Source organism: Lemur catta, chromosome X (assembly GCF_020740605.2).
Source record: "Lemur catta isolate mLemCat1 chromosome X, mLemCat1.pri, whole genome shotgun sequence".
Lineage (NCBI taxonomy): Eukaryota > Metazoa > Chordata > Mammalia > Primates > Lemuridae > Lemur > Lemur catta.
In genome coordinates, this window is record NC_059155.1 from 6,771,341 (window position 1) to 6,795,421 (window position 24,081).

The 24,081-nt window shown below is 51.0% G+C and overlaps 1 protein-coding gene across 1 annotated transcript; it reads left to right on the forward strand.

The window, feature by feature from the left end:
• Positions 1–10,509: 10,509 nt before the first annotated feature.
• LOC123628478 (long-wave-sensitive opsin 1) lies at positions 10,510–23,921 on the forward strand. The gene is made up of 6 exons (XM_045538225.1): positions 10,510–10,695; positions 14,975–15,271; positions 17,893–18,061; positions 18,731–18,896; positions 21,005–21,244; positions 23,711–23,921. Exons 1-6 carry the CDS (start codon positions 10,539–10,541, stop codon positions 23,819–23,821), a joined length of 1,140 nt encoding a protein of 379 aa, XP_045394181.1. The 5' UTR covers positions 10,510–10,538; the 3' UTR covers positions 23,822–23,921.
• The last annotated feature ends 160 nt before the right edge of the window (positions 23,922–24,081 follow it).

Here is a 24,081-nt window from a genome sequence, read left to right on the forward strand (position 1 = left end):
CCCAACACCAACCGCCAGCCATGGGACTGAGGCCATCTTGGATGTTCCAGCCTTGGCTAAGCTCCCAGCTGAATGAAGTCACGTGAGTGACCCTAACCAACACAGGGTGGAGCAGAAGAACCACTCCTCATAGGTCAGTCAATACACAAACTCATAAGAAATAACAAATTGATGTTATTTTAAGCCACTAAGTTTTGGGGTGGCAAAATGGCAGAGTGTATGGTAAACTCCTGGGAATAGCTTGCAACTACCTGCAAAACTTAGGTTTTTTTGAGGCAGACTCATTTGTAGAGGACCTAAAGCTCAAAATTCCTATGACAAATCCCATCCAGAGGCAGCTGACTTTCTCAGGCAGGTTGCTGGCCCAAGACCAGTGGAACAAGAAATAATAATAAAAGGACCTTCAGGGAATGAGTGGGACCGACGAGGGAGAGCCAGCTGTTGTTATCTCTTCTGGAATATTTTTTGGCATTGTCTGTAGTGTTCTAATAGCCATACAATGAAAACTTTTCTTCTTGTTCTTTCTCTATTTCTCCATTCAACAGGTTAGACCTGTGCAGACTGATGGCACAAGTCACTGATATCTAGGACCACATTAGATTTCCTAGATGCCACCATGGCAAGAGGAAGTATCACAATGCAGAAAATGCTCAGAAAAGCTGAAGACAATGACCACAGATTGCAATTCAGAGAGTGCTTGTAAACCCATGGGTTAAGCTTCAGACAACCACAACTGTCTTCGATAAAGGAGTTTGGGTTGAGAGCATATTCATCTTGACTTTTATTCATTCAAATTATAATACATTTATAACTAACCTCAGGTGGAGTTTTATAACAAGTTGGCTGGGAACTGGACCGATGTGGGTTGGCACAGCTCATCCCTCAGCATTGCGGTGCCAAAGCACATGCTGTGCCTCTCCCCAGGGGCCGCTTGGCTTCAGAGCAAAGAGTTTCTTTGCAGCAGTCAATTCTAGCCCGTCCTCTTGCCTCCCACGCTATAATTGGATACTTTGAATCTGGAATTGCCAGCTTATCAAAAATGTCACTTGTAAAGGTAACTCTCAAATAACCAGATGCAAGACACCCAGCCTTACAGAGCAAGGACTAAACTGAAGAGGAGACGGGCTGCAGCCTGCCCTGACCACCTGGAGGAAGGAGCAAGCAACCTGGGAGAGGCACCCCCAGACGGATAGGGGCTGCAGTCCGACCTAGTGGGGCCAAGTTTTCTATTCTGTCTCCCTGAAACAAAGGCAGAGGAAACAATTCTAGAACAATGGAAACAAAAATTACTTCTTGTAGTATGTACAAAAGACGGGACAAATGGCATACACACAATAACAGACAAAGGAAATACACACACAAAAATCACCTGTGGCCCTGAACTACCAGAACTAGGTACTGTTTGAACACGTTTGTCTTGGGGTTCTGTTAGAAGTTTCTTCCCTAACAGTGGAAAACAGTTAAAAGGGATCACATGGCCAGGCGCGGCGGCTCACGCCTGTAATCCTAGCACTCTGGGAGGCCGAGGCGGGTGGATCGCTCAAGGTCAGGAGTTCAAGACTAGCCTGAGCTAGACCCCGTCTCTACTAAAAATAGAAAGAAATTAGTCAGACAACTAAAAAAATATATATATATATTAAAAATTAGCTGGGCATGGTGGCACATGCCTGTGGTCCCAGCTACTTGGGAGGCTGAGGCAGGAGGATTGCTTGAGCCCAGGAGTTTGAGGTCGCTGTGTGCTAGGCTGACGCCACGGCACTCACTCTAGCCTGGGCAACAAAGTGAGACTCTGTCTCAAAAAAAAAAAAAAAAAAGGGATCACGTCATTGTGTGTATAAGTCTTGATATTTTAATTGCACATGTATTGGATAAATTAGGCTTTCGTCTGACTTCCACTGTCTGTGAGAGTTAAAATAAAAATACACCGGCTCACAAACTGAATTAATGATCTTAATAGAAAAATGATAATGAAGACACCGTGAATGTACTAGCGCTCACTTAAAAATGCTTAAGCTGGAAAACTTTGTTATGCGTATTTTACCACAATTTAAAAACTTTTTTAAGAAAAAAAAATAATGAGATTTCTGGGTGCAGGCAGGAGTGGGAAGGCAGCAAAAACCCATATTCTCCCACTTCTAAAAGCCATAAAAACACAAGAAGAAAGAATCCGCCCCAGGCCCGTGTTCCCTGAAACCAGGAAGCAGAGCCGACCGTGACTCCGAGTACCGCAGGGAGGAGCAGAGGCCAGAAGAACCTGTACGGTCAGAAACCGCCAGGGTGTGGCGAGGCAGCGCGGGGGCCGGGGACGAAGGGATCCAGCCCCAGGGGACGCGGCCACGGCGGGCAGATCACAGCAGGAGGGACCGCAGGCGAGCCGGGAGGGACGGAGCCGGCGCGGAACTCGCAGGCGGCCCTCGGCGGCCGCGCCCAGGGGCCCAGAGGCGCGAGCCGCGCGGCGGCGCCAGGAGAGGGCGCCCGGGAGCCGAGGAAGCGCCAAGGCGCCCGCTGTCCCGGAGCTCCAAGGGTCCCTGTGCTGGTGGCTGGCAGAGAGGAAAGCCCGCAGTACAAACAAGAGTACACAAAAGTCAAAGTGCTGCGTTCGTAAGAAGAAAAAGACCCCACAATGCAAAAGGTCTTAGCAGCAGCAGCTCACCAGAAAAACGTTTTAAAACGTTGAGTCAGAGACTTTCACAGACTCAGCGTGTTTCAATCCCTTCCTGTCATAAACTCTTATTGATGCTCAATTTGTCACCAGTGTGGCCAGTAGGAGCCACTTCAAGCTGGCTCGCGTGTCCTTTTGCCATTTTCCCACCAGTTTCTGACACAACAGAGATGTTCCTGGCTCAACTTGTATCTCTTTTGCCAGGCGATAGTAGGAAATATGCATGTAATAAAGACACGTGTAAATGCACATTCGATGTAATAAGCCCATATGGAAATTTCCCATGAACATGCCTCTTTTTGTGTGTGTGTGTGAGATAGAGTCTTGCTCTGTTGCCCAGGCTAGAGTGAGTGCCGTGGCGTCAGCCTAGCTCACAACAACCTCAAATTCCTGGGCTCAAGCGATCCTCCTGCCTCAGCCTCCCGAGTAACTGGGACTACAGGCATGTGCCACCATGCCCAGCTAATTTTTTTTTCTATATATGTTTTTAGTTTGCCTGATAATTTCTTTCTATTTTTTTTTTAGTAGAGATGGGGTCTCGCTCTTGCTCAGGCTGCTCTCGAACTCCTGACCTTGAGCGATCCACCCGCCTCGGCTTCCCAGAGTGCTAGGATTACAGGCGTGAGCCACTGCACCTGGCCCATCTTAACCATTTTTAAGTGTACAGTGTAGTGGCATTAAGTACATTCACAGTGTCATACAACCATCACCACCATCCATCTCTGGAACTTTTTCATCTTCCCAAACTGAAACTCTGTCCCCATTAAACACCAAGTCCCCATTGTCCCCTTCCCCATTCTCTGGCCCCCACTACTCTACTGTCTGTCTTTAGGGATTGGGCTACTCTAGGGACCTCCTAGAAGTGGAATCATACAGTACTTGTCTTTTTATGATGGACGTTTGGGAGCATATCATTTTGAAGGCTCTTTATAACTAAACAAATACTAAATAGTTTAATTGTAGTGGAAATTCTGTCCAGTTTAAGGATGAGCTTTGAGCTAGATTGTAAATATGGATTAGATTTGGAAATAAAACATTTTTTCCAAGTCAAAGAAGAAAAATTGATTTAAAAATACAAGGAAGAAGAAATTAAGAAAGAAAACAAAGCAACCAAAGCCCAACAGGTTTTTCTGGAGTAAAATTTCACAATACTGTAAACTAACAAAATTTGTGTTTCTCCTCCATGGTGACCATGTGACTAGCTGATTTAGGGGGTGGAGGCACGACAAATTTTAACCCATTCAAATTTTGGCCATTTGTACCAAAACTTTCCAGCTATTACATATTGATTCTATTCGTTTGTTTAGGAATCAAGACTTCTGAGAATTACTGGTGAAGATGGTCCAAAAAAGGCATATCTAGGCTCAAAACCAATTTGAACCTTGGTCAGAAATGGAACAGAGACATTCTCTTTGTGGCAGGTTCAATGACCTTAATAGATAACAGAACTCTTCCAATTTTCTTCTTGAGCCCATTTTGGTAAGTTGTATTTTTCTTTCTTTCTTTTTTTTTTTTTTTTTTTTTTTGAGAGATGGTCTTGCTCTGTTGCCCCGGGCTGGAATACAGTGGCAGGATGCATAGCTCATTGCAGTCTTGAACTCCTGGGCTTGAGGAATTCTCCCACCTCAGCCTCCCAAGTAGCTGGGACTACAGGTGTGCACCACCATGACCAGCTAATTTTTCTATTTTTTTTTTTTTTGTAGAAACAGGGCCTCAATATGTTGCTAGGCTGGTCTGGAACTCCTAGCCTCAAGCAATCCTCCCATCTCAGCGGTGTGAGCCACCATGCCTGTCCTAAATTGTGTTTTTCTAAGTTTGTCCACTTCATCCAAATTTTCACATTGATTGAGATAAAGTTGTTCATAATATTCTCTCTGAGTAACGTCTGTGGACCTAAGGTGAGGGCAGCTTGCCATTCCCCATGTTGGTTATTTACGTCTGGGTTCCTGACGTTCACACCCTCCTTCCACAATGCAAACCCACACTGCCTGAAGCCTTGCCTTCTCAGCTGAGGACAACTCCATCCTTGGGGTTGGCCTTGATGCCTCCCTTCCTCTAACTACTTCCACCTAAGCCACCAGGAAATCCCGTTGACTCTACCTTCAACAGCTCTCCTGAGTCTACCACCTCTTGCCATCCCACGGGCCCCTCCCTGATGGGAGCTGTCATCGTCTGCCACCTGGAGCACTGCAGTAGTCCCCAGCTGGTCTCCTCTGCTTCTGCCCCGGCCCCTACAGCTCCCTGGCAGCAACCAGAGTGAGTCTGTTAGAATTTAAGTCAGATCGTGTCACTTTTCATTCAAAATCATACAGTGCTCCCCATTTCATTCAGAGTGAAAGCTTACGTGCTGAAAATGGCCTCCCAGTCACACGTGATCTGGCCCCCATCCCCTCCAACCTTTCCTGCTCCTCCTCACCAATCCCTCATTCTGCTCCAGCCACCCTGGTCCCCTTGCTGTCCTTGAACAGGCCAGGTATACTCCTGCCCCAGGGCCTTTGCACTTGCTGGTCTGTCTCCTGAGATGCCCTCCTTGATCTCTGCATGGCTTCCTGCCTCCTTCCTTCCCTCCCCCTCTCCCTCGAGTATTGGTTCACATGGCCCTGTCTTAGGGAGGCCCAACCTGATGGGCATCCATCCCCCTTCCACCCTGGCACCCCCAATGTCTGCATCCTGTTTTCCTTTTCCTGTTCCCCATCCTACTTATCTCTACTTATTTATTGTGTCTGGCTCCCCCTACTGGAATAGCAGCTGCAGCTGCAAGAGGATAGGGATATCTGTCTGTTCACAGATGTATCCCAGGGACCTAGAACAGTGCCTGGCCCGCAAAAGGTACTTAATAAGTATCCACTGAATGATTTGTTGACTGAATTTTCTGTACCAAAGACTGTGCTAAGACTCTTCAAAAGGATGAGCTCATTTAAGCCTTACAGCAAGTAAATGTCCTAATGAGGACATGACACTCTAGAGGTGGATGTGACACACACTCTGAGACCTTGAGCAGCTGGAAGGACAGGGACTTAGGAGGCCTGCAGCACACAGGGTGAGATTATGGGGCCGAGCTGTGAACGTGGAGACTATATCAAGGAGAAAGTGTTGGTAGGGTTGGGGAACCCAACAGCTGGGAAGGGTGAGGAAAATCCGACCGTTGTCAGGTTCTGAGGTGAGTGAGTCAGGACATGGGGACATTCAACAGAAGTGTGGAAACAGTCTACTCTTGTCTTTTGACTTTACCTATGGTGCATGTTTACAGATTTCTGAGGAACTTAGGGTGAGGAGACATTTTCAAACAAGGTAGGAGGGCCAGAAACCAAAAAAGAAACATAGTCATACTTAACCACAGAAAAATTAAAATCCGGCCGGGCGCGGTGGCTCACACCTGTAATCCCAGCACTCTGGGAGACTGAGGCAGGAGGATCATTTGAGCTCAGGAGTTCAGAGACCAGCCTGAACAAGAGCGAGACCCCGTCTGTACCCAAAGTAGAAAAAATTAGCTGGGCATGGTGGCGCATGCCTGCAGTCCCAGTTACTCGGGAGGCTGAGGCAGAAGGATCCCTTGAACCCAGGAGTTTGAGGTTGCAGTGAGGTATGATCAAGCCACTATACTGTACCTGGGGTGACAGAATGACAGACTGTCTCAAAGGAAAAAAAAGCTAAAATCCAATGGATGTAAATCTATTCCTAATACAAAATCAAAGGCAATGAATGATTCTTGAAGAAATTATGCTAAGTGAAGTGAGCCAGTCACAGAGGACAAATACTGTAGGCTTCCACTCATACGAGGTCCCTAGAGTAGCCAAATTCATAGAAAGCAGAGTCGTGGGTGTCAGTGGCTGGGGAGAGGGAAATTGGGAATTAGCGTTGAAGGCGACAGAGTTTGGGTTTGGGAAGATGAACAAGTTCTGCAGATGGACGGTGGTGACAGTTGCACAACACTGTGAATGTGCTTAATGCCACTGAACTGTACACTTAAAAACGATTGCCGTGGTACATTTTATGCTATGTATATTTGATCACAACTTAAAAGGTGTCAAAGGCAAATGAGCAGCTGGCTCCTTGTCTGTAGCCATAGCGGCTGACTGCACCGAGCTGAGCGGACTCAGGACGGCGGCAGCTCCTCTAGCGCCTAATCGGCTCTCCGCGGGGAGGCGCTTAGGAGTAGTCGGATTAGAGACAAGTCCAACATCTAATCTTCCAACCTGGCCAGGGCCCCAGCGGGCAGCGACGGTGGGAGACACAGGGACAGATCCGCCCTGTCTTTCCTCGGGGGCCGAGCCCTCGCTCTCTCCAGCTCTGTTCCCGCCGCCGCTCCGGCTCCTCTTCACCCAGCCGGCGCCGCACCCTGCTCTCCACCTCCCTCTCTAGCTCCCTCCGCTTCCACCCCTTCGCAAGAGTGTGGGGCCCCAAATGAGCTCGCACTGTGCCTGGGGACACACGTGCCCTCACGAGTGCTGGCTGACTTTCTAGGGCAGTAATCTGCTTTAAGCTAAAATGGGACTTGATCTTCTGTTAGCCCTAATCCTCGATTAGCACCCAACTGTGCGAGGGCCCTGACCGTCCAGAACTTCCTGCCTTCCTGGCCTCTAGTCTCCTTCCCCAAGACACGGGTGGGATGGCGCTGGGCTCAGGCATTAGCGTAATCCCGGACAAGGGCAGGCAGGGGCAGCAGGGGGCCAGCTCCATGGCTCCTGTTCTGCTGGAGCCCCACCTAGACAGCACGTCACCGCCTCAAAGGTTTTCCAAAGATGTGGCAGCCCTGAACGCCCACAGCAGCCTCCTGGGGGAGGCCAGGCAGAACTGGTTATCTCCCTGCACGCAGAAGGGGAATTCCGGCCGAGAGGGAGGGGTGTCCCTGTCCAAGGCCACCTGGCCAGTTGGTGGTACTGTTGGGACAAGGCTGACCAGCCATCCCATGCTCAGAATGGACCTGGTTGGGCAGGTGATCTCAGAGGAGGCCCATTTCTGGGTCTCACAGTGTCATGGCCTCTGATTCTTTGACCCTGGTGGGGACAGGCAGATAAAGCTCTCTGGGACCCAGGAGGAGGGAGAAGCATGGACTTGGAAATCACAACGACCTGGGGTTGAGTTCTAGGGAGTTGACCTTGTTACATCAAGCTACATTGTGAAGCCCATGGTCTTGGACATACCTCAGGCATCTCATCTGTAAAACAGGGACAACAACCACACTCACCTTGCAAGGAGGTGGTGGGCACGCACAGTGACCTGGGAGCTCACCCCACAAGCATGGTCCTGCTGTAGTGGGCCCTCCACAGTCTCGAACATGCTAGAGGAGATAAGTGAGTGCTGTACCACTGGACAGTTCCAGCAGGTGGGTGATGCCCTTGTCATTAAGCATTCACAAGCCTCTACTGGGCAGCCATTGCGTGCCTGGCCCCCTGTAAGCTACTGCAGGAGACTGTGCTACTCACAGGCAGAGTGGAAAGTCAATTTAGGGGGTCCCAGGTGGAGCAAAACCTCAGGGCAGCCATGGCTGCAAGATGGGGGCTTCAGGGAAGGGGCCATGAGGCTGGGGTTTTCAGGGAGGTCTTGCTGTGAGGGGTATCTGGCTAGGCCCTAAAAAAGCACTTAGCTGAAAGATGAGAAGAGGAAAGACATTTGGTGGTTTTTAGTCTATTTGCAGAGTTGTGCAGCCACTACCACTATCTCATGTTTTAAACTGCTTTAACATGTACAGTTGAGTGGCATTAAGCACATTCCCGGTGCTGCGCAGCCACCCCCAGCGTCCAGCCGCAGACCTTGTTCACCTTCCCAAACCCAAACTCTGTCCCCATGAACACCGACTCCCTGTGCCCCTCCCCAGCCCCTGGCACCCACCCTTCTACTTTCTGTCTACGGATTTGACTACTCTAGGTCTCTCACAAGTGGAATCCTACAGTATTTGTCCTTTTGTGACTGGCTCATGTCACTGAGCACAATGTCCTTAAGGGTCAGCCATGTTGGAGCATGTCTCAGAATTTCCTTCCTTTTTAAGGCTGAATTAGAGTCCGTTATCTGGACAGACCACACTTTGTCTAGCCATTTGTCCATCAGTGGACACTCAGGTTGCTTCCACCCTTTGGCTACTGTGAATACTGCCGTGAACACGGTGTGTGGATATCTCCTGGAGACCCTGCTTGCAAGTCCTTTAGGTATATACCCAAAAGGGGAGTTGCTGCATCTCATGATAATTCTATGTTTAATTTTTTGAGGAGCTGCCAAATTATTTTTTCCCAGTGGCTGCGCCATCACAATCTAATTTTAGAACATTTTTATCACCCACAAAGGATTTCCTATACCCATTAAGGAGTCAGTCTCCATTTCCTCCCCTCCCCGTCCTGGCAGCCACTACTCTGCTTTCTGTCTCTGTGGATTTGCCTATTCTGGACATGTCGTAGACGCAGACTTGTTCGCTGTGTGGCCTTTTGTGTCTGGCTTCTATCACTGAGCGTGATGTCTTCAAGGTTCAGTACTGCATTCCTTGTTATGGACACATAATATTCCATTGCACAGATAGACCACATATTGTTTATTCATTCATCTGTTCATGAACTTTTGGGTTGTTTCCACTTTTTGGCCTATTATGAATCGTGCTGCTATGAATATTTCTGTACAAGTTTCTGTGTGGACATAAGTTTTTGATTCTCTCGGGTGTACAGGAGTAGCAGTGCCAGGTGTACCTTCTCTTGTAGTCAGTGAAAACACAGCTTACCAGGTGCCATTGGCCATCGGGCCCAGCTTTCTAGGCTGTGGCCAGGACTCTTTCCTTCCATTCCACGCAGAGCCCCCAGCCCAGCGCCTGGCATGTGGCAGGCACCGACCAATGCTAAAAGCCATTCTTGCTACAGGTAGCCTCGCTGGGGCTGCACACAGCTCTGGCCTTCAGCTTGGCAGCCAGGGTTTCCCATGGGCCTGCAGGAGGGGCCGTGTTGCCAGGAGCCCTAGGCGTGGAGCCAGGAGTGCTGAAGGGTCACGGCCTCTAGAAAGGAGATGCAAAGGCCACAAGCCCACGTCCTGGCTTCACTGAGCATAAGGAGCAAAGCCAGGGGAGGTACCTGAAGGCAGCTGAATTTGGGGACTGAGTGGCGGGGAGCTGCTGGAAGCCCCAAGAGAGGATGTGCTTCCTAAGGACAGCCTGTGGAGGGGGAACAGCGTCCTGGGTTGGAAACTGAGGTGAGACTAACGGATTGGGCAATAACAGGTAATCAGCGCCCCTGCCAAGCGCGGAGCCAGCAGCAACCAGACTGTCGAGATGGAGGCTGTGGCTGGGCAGCCCAAGGAAAGGTCACGGACTCAGGGGAAGGGGGACTTGGGCAGGCAGGAGCTGAGCTCCTCACAGGCACCTGCAGCTCATGGGGAGTGGGGGGCAGCTGAAAGGGAGAGCCCAGACCCACACTGCCAGAGTATTCCCCCCAGCCCGGGGGAGCAGGAGCCCCAGTGGCTCACGTTGCACCCATCTGGGCCCACAGAAACTGTCTGCCCCGCAAGGAGGCTCTAGTTCCACACCTCAGCCCCGAATAGTCTCCCAGGGCTTTCAAAAGAACCAGATGAGAAAGGCAGCTGTAGGCTTTGGGATGCTTCCCCCGCTACATCCCAACCTGAAAATCCTGCCCCTTGGGTCTGTGTGACCTAAAAGCAGGCGCTGGACAGTGGAAGGGAACAGAGGACACATAAACATAAGCAAGGGCCACAGTGGCTCCCACGGGCACCTGAGGCGGTTGGGGGTTTATCCCTCTGAGCTGCCCTCAAAGGAGCTGGGAGGAGAAGGTCTAAGTCCCAGGCCCAATTAAGAGATCAGATGGTGTAGGGTTTGGGAGCTTCTAAGGTGAGGAGGCCCGGGCTGATCTCACAGGCTGGTATAAAGTGCTGTGACCCCCAGGCAATGCGCCAGGGCTGGAGGGCATCAGGGACAGGGCTTTCCACAGCCATGGCCCAGCAATGGGGACCCCACAGGTTCGCAGGCGGGCAGCCCCAGGACAGCCATGAAGACAGCACCCAGTCGAGCATCTTCACCTACACCAACAGCAACGCCACCAGAGGTGAGCGAGCAGGCACCCGCCCCACCCGAGGGAATCTCTCTTCTGCACACCCCAGCTCACTGTGAAGGTCGTCTCCTTACCTTTTATGATGACATGAATGGGGGTTCCTTTCCTAATACAAAAGGACACCCTAATATGGAATATGTATTTCAAACCACATAGGCTTCCCAAACCCTTTGAGAATGCAGCGCCAGGGAAGAGTTTATAAACTCAAGGGTGGCCCCGAGATCGCTGTGTGCATTGCTAGTGAGCTCCAGTTACGTGAAAACACCCTGAGCTTCCTGGGGGAGGAGCGGGTCTGTCTTTACAAACACCTAGGGGCTGAAGGGGTGTCCTGAAGGCCTGCCTTGCCCCATAGGGGGAAGCTGGGGAAGACAGAAGCAGAGGTTAAGAAAGTTCTAGAACCTTAGGGTCCAAAGGGATTGTAGCAGTCATCTAGTCCAACTCGAGCCTGGGGCATGCAGCCTTTAGCTGCACCCTTCTGTGGAGAAGAGGCTTGCTCAGCGCCCAGGGCAGTCGTGGGAGAGAGGCCTAGGCCCGACAGAGAGCAGGTTTTTTTTGTGTGTGTGTGAATAATTTTTTTATTGGAAGAATACAGATATTAGGAACCATAATTCCGTGTGCTACCGTCTGGTTGTTCCTAGACCTGCATTTTTATTCAAGAGGAAACTGAAGCCTGGAGTTACATACATATAGGGTCATACAATTATGTGATTTGAACTACTTATCTGTGTTTTGGCAAGACCAATTTATTAGGAGATCGTCTCTTTTCTGGGGTGTTGGCAGCTACTGACACCCAATGCCCAGACCAATTAAACCACTGCGGATGCAAAATGATGACGTTCTGACACCTAACTCTGTCTTTATCTATTAGCTGTCTACTTTGATAAGGAGAAAACGCTCTCATTTCTACTCTTGGGTTCCCCAGGGGTACAGTGTGTACTAGAGGTGAGATAAATGCTTGATTCTTCCCTTCTATTTCTCTGTTTTCAAAATAATGACCTGCCTTCCCTGTAGCTGCCAATGGGTTTTACATCTGTTCTCAAGGATTTTGGGTACAATTAGAATTAGAATGTCAAATAATTACTCATTTGTTTATCTCACAGCACACACACACAATAGTCTCGAAATAACGATACCAGCACTACCAGCAATAATGTGATTACCAAAAACGTAACATTTTTACAGGTCTTTTTATCCTTAGGGTATACACCACTAGGTCATGTAGTCAGGCCCCTCTCCGTGTGGGTATGCCACTGAGTGGAGATGCATTTAGGTACATTTATTTTGTTTTTGATTTTCAGGGATTACTTTTTAAATTTTAATTTTGTTTTATAATTATGTAATATAATAGCTTGAAGTTTCCAAATTGAAATCTAGCAAAGAGAGTGTATTTGAAGAAGTCTAGCGTCTCTGCCTGCCCAGCCCCGACCTGATTCCCTCTCTTCCTGTATTTGTTAGAATCACTTTGCCTAGACGTTGACTTTGATTCTCTTGCTCATTTCTTCATGAAATGAGTTCTGGAACTTTCAGGAGGGGGAAGAACACTGGGACACTGCTCTGGTTGCTAGAAGTTCCTCTTTTTTTTTTTTTTGGAAGCACGGAGATGAAGTTTATTGAGGAAAGAAAGATAGGATTATAGGGCAAGAGCATGATATAGGTTAACAGAGCATGGTATATACGCCACAGATGACAACCGGCCCCATTGTCACAGCAAAGGGAGAGCCAAAGGAAGGGCTCAAACAGGAGGGTTGCTAGAAGCTCCTCTCCCCTCCCGACTCCTGCGTGGACCCTCCTTTGCCCCTCTTGTCCCAGTTTGGACTCCATCGGTTGTCAGGGACCTGTCAGGGACTCTGATGGCTGCCTTGTTTTGAGAGGTTGTAGCACCCAGATTGTTCTACTCCTCTGCACTTTCCTGCAACTGGAGGATCCCGAACACCTCTCAGTTTCAGCTACTCTTCTCAAATTAACCTGCTGCGCTTTCTGGGAACAATCTGTTGGCAGGTTAGGGGTTCTCTGTTCCTGGGTCCATCAGCAGCCCCATCGCTCTTCTCCGCTCCCTTCTGCACAGACACTGACCCCACGCAGGTCTTGAGCTGTCGACAGTCTGTCCGTGTTGTTCACATTGGGGGTTCCTGGGGTCCTGGGCCGCCTGGCGTGGCTGCAGATATTGTTAATGGGTTTCTGGGAGCTCCCTGTATTAGGCACAAATGGGGCCCAGGCACAGCAGGAAGAAGAGGTGTCATGGGGCCTGGCTGTACTAGGGGTGAGATTTACCTGTCTCTCCTAGCCACAGCCAGGAAGTCCCCGTTTTTCTTAAGCTAGTTCGAGTTGGAGTTTTGTAACACACAACCAGAGAATCTTGATAAATCCAGGAGACTCTCTGTGGATGCTTTCACAGGTGTGCCAAGAGATCTAATATGGCAGCAAGGACTGTGTTCTGCCAGAAACGATGGTGGCGGAAAAGGTCTTTCCGACACAAAAAGGTGTAGAGCTACTGTATTACAATCAAGATGTGTTACCCCTCCTTTTTATTCTGTATGAATTTCTTAGGGCTGTCATGACAAAATACTGGCATCTGAGTGGCTTAAACAACAAGAATTTATCGTCTCCCGGTTCTGGAGGCCAGAAGTCTGAGACCAAGGTGTCAGCAGGGTTGGTTCTCACTAGTGACTCTGAGGGAGAATCCATTCCACACCTCTCCCCAGTGTCCGGGGTTGTCGGCAATCTGTGGCAGCCCGTGGTTTGTGGAAGCATCACCCTGCTCTCTGCCTTCATCTCCACATGATGTCCTGTGTGTGTGCAAATGTCCCCTTTTTATAAGGGGACACCAATCATATTGGATTGGGGACCATACTAATAACCCTGTTTTAATTTAGTCACCTCCATAAAGACTCTATCTCCAAAAATGGTCACGTTCTGAGGTACTGGGGCTTAGGACTCCAGTATATGAATTTCATTAATTCACTCATTCATTCATTTTCTGAGCATCTGTTGTATGCTGGATGCTATATGTGACCATGCCTGAGGCACAGTCTCTGGTGAGGGAGACAAGACTTGTGTTTGTGTCTTAGTACCAGTTGCTATAAGAAATTACCATACCCCGGGCGTGGTGGCTCATGCCTGTAATCCTAGCACTCTGGGAGGCTGAGGCGGGCGGATCGTTTGAGCTTAGGAGTTCAAGACCAGTCTGAGCAAGAGCCAGACCCGTCTCTACTAAAAATAGAAAGAAATTAGCTGGACAACTAAAAAAAAAATAAATGTATATATATCTAGAAAAAATTAGCCGGGCATGGTAGCGCATGCCTGTAGTCCCAGCTACTCGGGAGGCTGAGGCAGGAGAATCGCTTGAGCCCAGGAGTTTGAGGTTGCAATGAGCTGGGCTGAAGCCACGGCACTCTAGCCAGGGCAACAGAGTGAGACTCTGTCTCAAAAAAAAAAAAAAATTTATCATAGATTGGGTGGCTCTTAAACAACAGAAACTTATCCCTCACAGTTCTGGAAGCCGAAAGTCAGGGTGCCAGAATGGTTGGGTCCTGCAAGGGCCCTCTTCCCAGTTGCAGAGTGTCAGCTTCTCACTGTGTCCTTATATGGCAGAAAGAGAGCTGGAGAACTAGAGAGCGCTCTGGGGCTTCTTCAACATGGGCACTAATCGCATTCGTGAGGGCCCCAACCCACTCCGCTTGCGTGACCTAAATCACTGCCCAAAGGCTCCATCTCCTAATCCAGTGGTCTTGGGGGTTAGGGTTTGAACACAGGGACTCATGGGGGTGCTACAGTACGTGGCAGAGTGTGGCAGACGCTCAGGTTTCCCAAGGGGCTGAGTTGACAGCAGCTGGGGAAATAGAAAGGCTTCCAGAAGGCAAAGGCTTCTGAGCTGGGCTTTCCAGTCCGAAAGGGTTTGTCCGTGGGAAGGCAGAGGACTCTGGGAGCAAAGACGTGACAACAGAATGCTGCGGAGCGTTCCTGGGAAGCAGCGCAGGAAGTGGGGCTGGGGGAAGGGAGGGGGCAGGGGTGCGGGAGAGTTCTGTCAGATTCAAGGTGCCAGTGCGGATGACCAGCAGGTGACAGCCTCTGGCAGGAAAGACAGGATGGAGGGGAGGTTGAGGATGGGCAAAGCTAGAGGGAAAGAGCCGGTTGCACAAATGAGGGTGTCGGGCAGGAGGGTGGAGAGGGCCGCGGAGAGGCTCCCACAGAGCGGGCCAGGGCGAGATCAGGGTGGGCCGGGTGGGTGACGCTGCTGCCCAGCTCCTCTCTACTCTGTGCCTCCTGCCTCCAGGCCCCTTTGAAGGCCCCAATTACCACATTGCTCCCAGGTGGGTGTACCACCTCACCAGCGCCTGGATGATCTTTGTGGTCATCGCATCCGTCTTCACTAATGGGCTCGTGCTGGTGGCCACCATGAGGTTCAAGAAGCTGCGCCACCCTCTGAACTGGATCCTGGTGAACTTGGCAATCGCTGACCTAGCAGAGACCATCATCGCCAGCACTATCAGTGTTGTGAACCAGATCTATGGCTACTTCGTGCTGGGCCACCCTCTGTGTGTCTTGGAGGGCTACACTGTCTCCCTGTGTGGTAAGCGGGTCAGGGCCCAGGCTCAGGGGAGACCCAGCCTGGTGCACGTAAAAACAACACTCACACAGCAAACCCCGAGCCGGCAGTGCATGCATGTGGGGCACAAATGCAAAGGGAGACAGACCCACAGGGTCATCAGAGGGGCGGGAGGAGGGGCTCACAGGGTTCTGAAGGCTTCCATCTGAGCACCCACTTTAAATTTGGCTTGCTTGAGTCCAACACACCCTGAGTTCCTACTCTTGAGTCAGGCTCTGCCCAGGGACAGCCGGTCTGGGGCTGTGGGGCTGGCGTGGGAGAAGACAGATGTTGAGCCAGATAATCCCAGCACGGTATGCGGGCGCCCTGGACAGAACCCCCACCCGAACCAGGGACGCACGTCCTTTCAGCTCCCCTGTGTCTGCTCTTCCTCTGCAAAAGACACGATTCCCATTAGAGCTCTCAGGACATTGCAACGAGAGCCCAGATCCCTTTCCCCGTCCGCATCACTGATACCTCTGTGGGCCACCATTCCGCTCAGCTCGATGAACAGTGGCTAAGTGCCCGTGTGCCGGGCTCTGTGCTGAAGAGGGCCTCATGCCCACATAGTGACCACACAGTGCCGCCCGAAGTGCTCTTGGGCAGGAAGGGGGCTGGGGCAGGGTGGCTGAGGAGAGGCCGGGAGCAGTTGGTGGTCCAGTCAGGGGGAGAGGGGAGGTCTTGGATGTCATGCTGAGGAGCTGGGACTTTATTTCAGAGGACGGAGACTGGAGGTGGGAGGCCCCACTTGCCTTGCCTGGCACTCAACATCCATAGAAGCAGCTCCTGCTCTTGCCGGCCCCGCCCCACCTCACGTGACTGCCCCTCCCTGTGCAGATGACGGCCCAGGCCAGACAGCGCACTTGCTGAAGCCAGGGAAGCTCAGGCAGGGAAAGGCCATGCCCCAAGTCCAAGTGCTCTGCAGTGGGCGTGACCTCAGTGTCACTCAGCCCTTCCCTACATCTGTGTCCATGTGTGATTCTGCCTGTGCCAGGGTGTCCCACTCGCCTTTGGCTCTGTTCATGGTCTGTTCTTGGGGCACTCGGGTGCCAAGCAGCCAGTGCTTCTGTGCCAGTTTTGGTGTCACAGACGCCCTTGGCCCTGTGGGAAGCCTGCAGACCCCATCTCAGAAGAATGTTTGCAAGTTCATGAAATGAGATCTATAGGCTACAGAGGCAGCCAATTATATTGAAAAATAGTTATCAAAGTATTAAATATTAATTAGTAACATAGTCTTTCATGAAAAGTATTAGTATTAAAGCATTTACTAAAAGTATTCGTGACACCATTCTGTACTAAAGTGTTAAATAACAGGATCTGGCCTAACAAAACTGCTGAGATTTCAAAGTAGGGATGAGCAAAAATGATATTTCAGAATGTCTGCCACCTCTGTAAATTGATATGACATCTGTGACTTCTCTTGCCGACTGAGTCACGGGTACTGCTAACACTGCTATGTTCATAATAGAAGGAAATTCCAAGTGTCCACGAGAAGTTAGCTGAAAGGAAGATGTCTTCAGTCTATGGAGCAGCCCTGAATGCCACACACAGACCCTGGGCATCTAAGCAGGACAGAGTGGGAGGGGTGTGGATCAGGAATGTGGGCATGGGCTGGAACGAGGGGCACAGATTACTAGACACATCCTGTCTCCTTGCTCTTGGCTGGGACAACAGCACCTCAGTGTGGTCACACTGGTGTAGAGGTGGCCATCAAGAGTTCTGTGGATGGCGTCAGAGGAAGGGCTGGCAGGTGAGCAGGTGCAGGGCCTTGTGGCTCTTGCTTGCTCCCTCCGTGGGGATGGATGTGCGGACGGTGAGGACCGAGCTCAGTGAGTTTGAGATTTGCAGCTTCAAGATTCCATTACTGGCCGGGCGCGGTGGCTCACGCCTGTAATCCTAGCACTCTGGGAGGCCGAGGCGGGTGGATCGCTCAAGGTCAGGAGTTCGAGACCAGCCTGAGCAAGAGCGAGAGCCCGTCTCTACTAAAAATAGAAAGAAATTATCTGGCCAACTAAAATATATATGGAAAAAATTAGCCAGGCATGGTGGTGCATGCCTGTAGTCCCAGCTACTTGGTAGGCTGAGGCAGTAGGATCGCTTAAGCCCAGGAGTTTGAGGTTGCTGTGAGCAAGGCTGATGCCACGGCACTCACTCTAGCCCGGGCAACAAAGCGGGACTCTGTCTCAAAAAAAAAAAAAAAAAAGATTCCATTACTGAGTCAGCAAGAAACTCCGTGGCCAAACCAGGAGCTCGGAGCTCCTGCTCCAGAGGGAAAGCAATTGAGGTCAAGAGGAAAGAAAGGGGAAAGAGAAGCGGAAAGCAGGAGAAATTAAGCCACTGGGGTCAGTGGGGAGCAGGGTGGGAGAAGAGGCAGAATGAGATGGGGAAGGAAAGAGAAGTAAACTGACGAGCTGGCCGCCGGCCAAGAGGCCCACTGCACCCTGCACCCAAAAACACTTTTTAGAGAATTAGGTCTTGCAGCCACATGGGGAGACACCTCTCTGTCTCGAAAGCTGTCAGCTAGTCTGGGAAGGAAGAGGTGATGTTGGAAGCTGTTCCTCCTTTGCTCCGGCTCAAAGTCCTCATCTGTCTGCTCTCCCCTGTAGGGATCACGGGTCTCTGGTCCCTGGCCATCATTTCTTGGGAGAGATGGCTGGTGGTCTGCAAGCCCTTTGGCAACGTGAGATTTGATGCCAAGCTGGCCATCGTGGGCATCACCTTCTCCTGGGTCTGGGCTGCTGTGTGGACGGCCCCGCCCATCTTTGGTTGGAGCAGGTAAGGGTGCAAGGGTGCCAGGAAGGTGGCTTGTTTGCGATGGAACAAGGAGGGTCAGACTTTGTGACTTTGGGGCAAATCCCTTCCTATCTGTGGGCCCCTTTGAGCATGCAACGTCTGTGAATGTATGAACCTGTTTGGCTGCAACATAGAACAAAGAAATGGGCTCCACGGTCCCCGAGCCTCTGGAGACATTTGTTTCTCCTAAGCGTGAGCAGCTCGTGGGAGCACACACGGCTGTGACCGAACTCAGGGCACATTTGGACTCCAAGCCTCTTTCTTGCACATTTTGCCCACCCCAGCCCGCCTTCACAGGTTACTTGGGTTGCAGTCACACCTGTGCCTGTAGGTCATCTGCGTCCTGGCCAGGCTGATTGGGGGATGCTACCCGGGGTTATCTCACTTTATCCTTGTGGCCACCTGGTGAGCAAATCCCTTAGTTGTAGTCAGAAAAAAGCTTCAGGTGTTCATAGGTGTTCTTAGAAGGTCAGAGCAAGAAGGAACCTCACCCTCCCTTTGTCAAAGGGGGCAGGATTGGGGTGATAAAAAGTTCTGGAAGTAGATGGACTAAATGCTGTTAAATTGTTCACTTCAAAATGGTTAATCTCATGTAATGTGAATTTCACCTCAATTCAAAAACCACGCCCAGCTGCTGGCTCTTCTCTCCAGGTACTGGCCCCACGGCCTGAAGACATCGTGCGGCCCGGACGTGTTCAGCGGCAGCTCGTACCCCGGGGTGCAGTCCTACATGATAGTGCTCATGGTCACGTGCTGCATCATCCCCCTCAGCATCATCATACTCTGCTACCTGCAGGTGTGGCTGGCCATCCGAGCGGTAAGCCTCCCGCTGGCAGGACACCTACGCGGGCCAGAGGATCACCAGCGCACCCTCCTCCCTCCAAGCTGTTCTGCCCCCAAATCAGTCCCCTGAGACTCCTGAACTATTTTTTAAAAATCCTCAGATAAGAGGATTCTGCCCCTGTAAGAAAATATTAAGTAAGATCCAGCGACATGAATCAGTCAGGCAATTCCTTTGGGGCTGCACTCTGGGGTTCTTGTGCTGGCTGCAGCCTCAGCCCAGGCTCTCTTGTCCCAGCCCTGTGGGATGGGGTGGGACTGCCCCCTCCCTTCCTGGAGGAGCCCAGTAAGGCAGCAGGGCTGTGCCTTTCCGCTGACGCAGGACAGTTCTGGGGTGGGAACGCCTGCCTCTCCCATGGAGTGCGGGGAGCGGGCAGATCAGCAGATGAAACTTGCAACTCAAAGGGTGTTTGTAAAAGGCTGCCAAGGGGGCATCCTTGTCCCTTTCATGGGGCTGTTGGGGCAGCCAGAGAATGGACTCCAGTGTGCTGCTTGCCCCCCAGCCCCACTCCCCACCCTCCTGTGTCTGGCCCTCTGCCTGGGAAGCCCATCCTGTCCACAGCCAGGGGCGCCACACACACCCCCACCCATAGGCTGGGCTGCACTGGAAATCAGAGTGAGGGAGGAGAGCGAGGCTGGGCCTGCGGGCCCGAGAGCTCTGCGCTCCCCTCCTGCAGAGGAGTCACCCCCTTGTCAATCAATTCCCCTACACTTAGCTCGATTAGATGTGCCATCTGTGAATTGGCAGGACCTGCCTGGCATAGGTGGTGGAAGGCCCTTCAGGGTGGTGTCTTTCCTATCTGAAGCGGCCTATGCCCACAGTTGGATCAGCTTGTGCTTCCAAGCTCTTTCTAGGGGAGTCCACGAGCTTGTGATAAGGTCTCCTCACTTCACCAGGCTCCTGCAGGTATCCAGCCGAGGCTTGGCCATGGCTTTGGCCATATGGGTTCCCCAGCCTTGCTGTCCCAGCCCTCCCAGGATACCAATCTCCGTAGTCCCTCTTTCATCCCCACTCAGCTGCCTGCCATCAGTCCCCTGCCCATGGCAGACAGTGGTTGGCCTCTGTGACTTCCCCCTAAGTCCCTGTGCCTAGAGGCCATTTGTCTGCTTCCTCCCCCTGCCCCGAGACAGCTGCCCTCAGCTTCCCTTGGAAGGAACATTTATGCCTCACAAGGAGTCCAGGAGCAGGATTCAGTCCACAGACTGGCCAATCCTGGTCCAGAAAGCCCAAGAGGGCCATGCGCGGTGGCTCACGCCTGTAATCCCAGCACTTTGGGAGGCTGAGGCGGGAGGATCACTTGAGGCTAGGACTTTGAGACCAGCCTGGGCAACATAGCAAGACCCCTGTCTCTAAAAAAAAAAAAATCTTTTAATTAGCTGGGCGTGGTGGTGTGCACCTGTAGTCCCAGCTACTCAGGAGGTTGAGACATGAGGATCGCTTGAGCCCGGCATTTCCAAGATGCAGTGAGCCATGATCATGCCACTACATTCCAGCCCAGGCAACAGAGCCACACCCTGTCTCTAAAAAAACAACAAAAAAGAAAGAAAGCCCAAGGGAATTGTCTTTATTGCTATGGCATTGCCATTGGGCTCCTCACCAGCCACTGGTTTAACTAGAGAAACACCAAATGCTTTCACCCTCCCACCACCATTTTCCGTCTTGTTGGCGCTTTCATTCTTCACTCTGTCTCTGGTGACCAGCTGAGGCCTCCACACCCAGACCCGAGCACAGGAGAGGACACCCAAACTCCTGCCGGCTAAAGCCAGAGCTTTGAAGACTCTGGGGGTCATCTTAGACCAGGCACGGCTGCTTGCTACCTCAAAGCCTAGAAGAACTGCCCGAGAAGAGCCAGACAAGGGCTCTGTCGTGTGTGCCTGGGGCAGGTCGTGCTGGGACTCAGAGGTGGAAGGTGGCTGCTGGCTGGTAGGGTTGGGTAGCAAGTGGGCAATCTCCTCCCCCTCACGACTCCCTGTCCCTGCCTATCGCTGCCCCCCGCCTGACTCACCCAAGCAATAGCACCATGGAGTGCTTTCAGATACAGAGCCCTGGGTGACTCCCCCACTCACTGTCCCTGTATCTCTCAGGTGGCAAAGCAGCAGAAAGAATCTGAGTCCACCCAGAAAGCTGAGAAAGAGGTGACACGCATGGTGGTGGTGATGATCATGGCATACTGTGTCTGCTGGGGACCCTACGCCTTCTTTGCATGCTTCGCTGCTGCCCACCCTGGCTACGCCTTCCACCCTCTGATGGCTGCCCTGCCAGCCTACTTTGCCAAAAGTGCCACCATCTACAACCCCATTATCTATGTCTTTATGAATCGGCAGGTAAGTAATGCCATTGATCAAACTCGAAGTACTGTTTCTCCTGGAAGAACGCAGTGATGGATCCCACCTGGAATTGTGTGTCTAATGAGGAGCTCATGGGGCATCTGGGGGAGGCTGATAATGATCCCGCAGGAAAAGGCTCAGCATGGCCCCGGCCTCAGCAGACCTCCACCTGGCCATTAGCAGAAGGCTTGGTGTCCTTTAACGTCTCAGCCTGAGGGTGGTATTGCCAAAGTCTGTGTGCGCTGTGTATACTCCTCCGTGCTGGTGGCCCTAGAGCTCTGGCTGTCGAGTTTCAGGGGCTCCCCTGGAATTCAGATGCTCTAGGACCTGGTGAATATGTCGACGTTTACCCTAGGTGTGCCCCTCTTGGTTTTCCAGACTCAACTCTTCTCTCAACCTTCAGCTTCCCATTTTCAAACCATAACTTCTCAAATTTGTCTTCCTGTAAGAACAAAAGCAGGTCTTTCTTGGATGCACTGACCCAGAGTTCAAGAGCTTTCGTGAGTTCGTGGGTTAGTTCAGGGGGCATTACTCTGGCCTCGCCCAGTGGCAGCCACCGTTAGTCGGTGCACTGGGCCTCAGCAGCGAGTTGCTCCTGACTCCTAGATCCCTCCCGGTAGGTTTCAGGTGACCTCGAGAGGTTCATCATCCGAGTGCAAGTTGCCTTACTCTTCCTTGAATCATTTCATACGCTTCATTAAAGTGCAGCTGGCATGTGACTTGATGGTGACCAGAAGGGTCCACAGGAGCCTCCCATTTCACCAAACCAAATCCATCCCTTCCAAGCGACTCACTCAATGGCTCCATCCCCTTTGGCTTGGCCCTGACTTGCACAAGTCAGGGACAAGGTTAGTACAGTTCATTAGGCATGACTCCTTCCTGGTAACTTTGAAATAGTAAGTAGGACCAGGCCCACAATCGAGTCCCAGGAACTCCGTTGGCACGTGGATGCTCAGAGACCCCTGTTTCCTGTCTTGCATGAGGATCTTTTTTTAGGTCTTGTTTTGGTTTTAGAAATCCTAAACTATCTTGCTAAGGACAGTCTTTACTTGATTCTTTCCATTCTCCTTTCCAGAACTCCCCTCCTAGACAGATGGCTCTGCACTTTGCTTTCACCCTTCCACACTGTTATCCTGTCCCGCTGCATTCTGAGAGTTTTCTGGAATGACATTCCATGAGGACGGGGAATTTTGCTTTTCGTGCTCACTGCTGTGTCCCCTTGGAGCAGAGTCTGGCATGCAGGGGGCGCTCAGTAAGTGGATGTGGAAGAATCAGCCACATGAATTCCTCAGCCCTGTCTGCCGGCTCTTCAGCTGAGTCGATTTCTGCTGTTCAGCCCATTTCTTACATTATTAATTTCAATAATCATGTGTTTTATTTTAGAGAATTTTGAAGACTGAGGGAGCTGGAGGTAGTCAAGAGTAGGCCTGAAAGTTTTGGGAACCACCTTTGGTCTGGGTTCTCAAAGCACTGTGCTTAGTTCAGTGATGATATGAGACATAATTTGAGAAATGAATAGGGCCCAGATCTCTTTAGGGATGAACCAGCGGAGAGCAGAGCCCTGCTGGTACCAGAAGACTCTCTTGGCTGAAGAGATAAGGTAGGCAGCTAGACCACTGCCTACCTAGGCTTCGCCTCCCCCCAAAATTGACCGACTAGAAGAAAGATAACAGTCACATTCCTTTTCCCAAAAATGCCTCTAAGCCCCTTGCCAGACAGTCTGGAAACAAGTCACTGTATGTCTGCGCCCCTTAGCTGACATCATATTTGGTCACTGTATGAGTGTCTTGGGGCTGCCATAACAAACTACCACAAACTTGGTGGCTTAAACAGCAGAAATTGATTCTCTCACAGTTCTGGAAACCAGAAGTCTGAAATCAAGGTGCTGGCAAATGAAGGTGTCTCTCCTGGAGGCTGCGAGGGAGAATCAGCCCCATGGCTCTCTCCCAGCTTCCGGTGTTTGCTGGCAATCCCTGGTGGACCTAGACTTGAAGACATATTACTCCAATGTCTGCCTTCATCTTCACATGGCCTTCTTCCCTCTGTGTCTGTGTCTCTGTGTCCAAATTTTCCTCTTCTGGTAAGAACACCAGTCATTAGGTCAGGGCCCATCATAATACAGTATGACTTCATCTTAATGCACATCTTCGTTACATCTACAAAGATCCTATTTCCAAATAAGGACACATTCACAGGTTCCAATGGTTAGGACTTGAGCATATCCTTCTGGGGGACACAATTCAATTCACAATGGTCACCATCAACTGCTAAATTAAATGACTTAGATGACCCATGTGCAAGGGGTAACCTGATCCTTCCCCGATCCTCCTGATTCGATTCTGAATGGCAGAAGGGAAGATGTTAAATCATCAAGGTGATACTTAATGAATGCCCCAAGCCTTACCTTTTGCACAGTGCACTGGCCCTTCCTGCTCTGCTGAATAACACTTTCTGTCCTTCCAGTTTCGAAACTGCATCTTGCAGCTTTTTGGGAAGAAGGTTGATGATGGCTCTGAACTCTCCAGCGCCTCCAAAACAGAGGTCTCATCTGTCTCTTCAGTGTCACCTGCATAAGGTCTGCCTCCTGCCCGTTCCACCCACTGGGGCTTTGGCCACTTCTTCCTCCCCTTCTCCTCCCTCCCTATGAAATAACTGTAATTTCTCTTTGCCAAAACCAACAAAGTCACAGAGGCTTCCACTGCAGTTTGGGGCCACCTAAGCCTCTGAGTGTTCAGGCCCTGGGTCTGGAGAGGGCATGAGGGGGACAAAGGGGAAAGCAGTGCTTCACAGACTTTAATTTTCTCCAAGCCTCATGTCTACAGATGGCATGGAAG